The sequence below is a fragment of the Gekko japonicus genome, unplaced genomic scaffold (assembly GCF_001447785.1).
Source record: "Gekko japonicus isolate JY-2015 unplaced genomic scaffold, Gekko_japonicus_V1.1 scaffold11402, whole genome shotgun sequence".
Lineage (NCBI taxonomy): Eukaryota > Metazoa > Chordata > Lepidosauria > Squamata > Gekkonidae > Gekko > Gekko japonicus.
This window is the reverse complement of record NW_015184994.1, coordinates 1-3,277: the sequence shown is the minus strand read 5'-3', so window position 1 is coordinate 3,277 and position 3,277 is coordinate 1. Positions and strand designations below refer to the sequence as shown.

Genomic DNA, 3,277 nt, shown 5'->3' with positions numbered 1-3,277 from the left:
CTTAAGCAGGCAGATTTGGCCTCCCTCTTCACCCTCTGACTGATTCTCAGCTGATCTCAGTATTGTGCTCCATCTGAAAATTTTTCAGCCTTCATCAGGCCATTGTTGGAGGGCTTTGCCCCCTTTTGGTTAGTTTATAAAAGTTATATTTTTCTGCGTACTCATGGAGTCCCCTGAGACACCTACCTATCTCCAGTTGTGCTGCTTTCATCATCCTTACAGGGGACACAGCCAATATAGTATTCAGTATAGCAACTGCTGGTTTTCATTTATGTAAAGCAGATGTGATAATAAAGGATTCTCTACCAAGCTTCTTAAGGAGTTCAGAACTGTTTGTTACCAATTGCTAGCAGTATGATAATAGCAGACTGTTTTCACTGTGTTTTGATTTTCTTGTTACCCCACTCTAGGACCCAAAGGCTCCACAAAGCAGCTCAAAACAGGACTACCTGGAATTCTAATATGAGCACCCATAGCAATCAGTTGATTCCAAATGCCTTCTGAAATAATGCTCTTCTAACCATACATCTGGGAACAAGCACGGAAAGAGACAAAAGTGCCTCCCTATCAAAGCTGGGAGTGCCTCTCCTGCATACCCACCCATGAAGCCTAGATAGTGGGGGGCACACAAAGCACAAATTCTTTAGATTACTGAAGTTTGCAGACAGGTACATATGGTCCTTGTAGTTAATACTACGCATGCTTACTAAGGACCAAATCTCATTGAACTCAGTGGGATTTACTACTGCATAAACATGTTTAGTATCAACTTGCATGATAAATGTTCTGTATTTTACCTCCCCCCAGAAAAATCTTTTGTAAATTGTTCTGCTGGGACTTCAAGATTTACCAATAAGACAAGATTCTGAAGAAAACTAGAAGTTTGCATGTGAAGACTCATCCAACAACAGAGATACAATGAACACTTACACTCATAACACAGGCATCTTTAACCCGGCCAGCTGCAGTAACAAAACATCCAATTGGAAATCCTGGATTACAATATTTCTGTCCATCTTCTACATCATAACACCAAGTCACTGGCATATTATCAATAATCCTGAGCAAAAAATTAAGGAAATCATTCTATAGTTAGAATTGCTACAAAATGCTATAAAGTAATGCATAAAGTAGTGCTATTTGGCACATTCAGGAACAGAACACTCATCTATAATTATACAGAAGAAATTAGCAGGGGAACTGTCATAAAAATATGGTTAGATTTTTTAATCATTATTCTTGTTTCCAGAGATCAGACATTTTAGAGAAAGTATTAACTCACCAGTGGTGCTGGTAATTCAACTGCATTCCTTTCTTCAAAAATGCCAGTTTACTTACGTCTTTGGCATTCTCTGGATTGTAAGATTTCATACAGACCTTCTTGCACGTTTCTGGTTTGTTAAAGGTAAACTGTAATAAAAACAGGCATGTTTCAAATTGTTTGCTCCATGCTGTTGAAAGCACTTTCATTCAAAACTGTACTTTTGTAATTGCCCCTGTCATCAACAAGGAATCTATCAGAATAAAACATTACATTTAGCAACCTGCATCTAATAGCCTGTAAATTATGTGCAGTTTTATTTTCTGTCCAGTGCTCTTTATAAGAAATTGGTGACTCACGCATACATACACCCCGTGTACAGAGGCTACTAGATTACAGTTGAACAACATGCAGCCAAAAGAGAGTGTTAATGTGTGTGGTGTTAATCTAGCATGCACAGGCTTCTGCTGGGATATAGGGGAATTTATATTTTCAAAAAAGGGTTTCTGCCTCTCATTCACAGGTAAGTTATACAATGGCAAACATACTGAAGAATCAGAAAACAAACAAAAAGTCATCAGAAAGTCCTTTTTGTTGTTCTAAGTCCATTTAACAACCACACTGCTTGTTGATCTAGTCCAGGAGTACCCAGCATGTCTACCAAAAAGCAGCATGACAACACTATTTTGTTCATCATGCTGGACCAGTTTGCCATCCACTGGAAATTCTGTTGTGTCTGGCTGAGCCCAACCCTCATCCTTCCCCATCCCACTTTATCTACCAGCACACCAATATCTTCACAGGTACATGGAACAGGTTTTTGGCACGCAGATCAAAAAGGATGCCTACCCCAGATCTAGTTCAGCCCCTTTGTTCCAACAGTGGCCAGCAGATGCTTTGAGAAGCTCATGGAAGGAGCTGGAGCAGCTGCTTTGCAAATGTCATAAATAAGTATACTTGATTCTGAGCCATCTCTTGAACTTCTCACCCATAAACAAACAATAATACTTTACACCATGCTAGAAGACCAGAGGAAGTTTCTGCTAATAATTTCTCATTTTATGCAGTTTCCTACCCAAGGGCAAGAACACACTGCCATCCCAGCAACACAGCACCCCCAGCCCTGCATGCTTGCAGATGGGACAATACTTAAAATCTATTTACAGAATGCAATGTTTCGCTGAAACGCTTGAACCTGAACGAACCCAATACACTTCAGTATTTGGAAGAAGGCTTTGCAGAGCAGCAACAATGCAACTGACTGACACAAAAGGCATTTAACAATATACAGCAAGAATGAACACCACAACAGGTCATCCAAATAGTGTCTAAAGGCTGCAATAACCTTGTAGGGGGATGAAGCTATTCTCTCTCCAAACAATACTTGTCCCAGGTTTTCTGACGGCCTTTTCTCAGTTGCATCTTGACAAAAGTCAAAACTAAGAGGGAAAAAAGAACTGTTTTAAACTCTGAGTTATGCTTTTATCCATTTTAAAATATTATTGCTACTGAATTATATGGCTGAAATTAGATTCAGGTGGGTAGCCATGTATGGTTGAAACTACTAATTCTTCTTCACATGCTGTAACAATGTATACCATGCCACAGATATGTTACACTAGCAGCCCTTCAAACGCTTTCAGGCTGTGCAATCTGGAAGCTTCTTGGATAGCTTTTACCCCTCCAAAATCTAAGCACTTATTTAAAAATACTGGGATATGTGTACTCACGCGTCATATTCATATGGTAGGACTGATTCTACAGAGTCCAGTCGGTTCACAAACAACTCAATTTGTGACTAGAAGAGTAGAAAAATCTGTTACACCTTGCATTTAATGAGACTGTTTTTTTAAAAAAAGCAATGAAATTTGAACCATTATGCACAGTGAAAAATGCTATACAAGTTATTCTTATGCTATTATCCTAAACAAGCTTACTTAAGAGCCAGTACGGCAAATCACTAGGGAGCTGGACTCAGGTTCACTCTGCTGTGAAACTCACTGGGTATCCTTGGGC

At 39.4% G+C, this 3,277-nt stretch overlaps 1 protein-coding gene across 1 annotated transcript; it reads right to left on the bottom strand.

Annotated features, from left to right (window-relative positions):
• Nucleotides 1–930: 930 nt before the first annotated feature.
• Nucleotides 931–3,059, bottom strand: LOC107124952 (transmembrane 9 superfamily member 2-like; the record flags this gene model as incomplete). The annotated part of the gene is made up of 4 exons (XM_015428436.1): nucleotides 931–1,060; nucleotides 1,283–1,410; nucleotides 2,607–2,700; nucleotides 2,992–3,059. Coding segments are annotated over 4 exons (420 nt in total), but the record flags the coding sequence as incomplete, so codon positions are not given.
• Nucleotides 3,060–3,277: the final 218 nt, after the last annotated feature.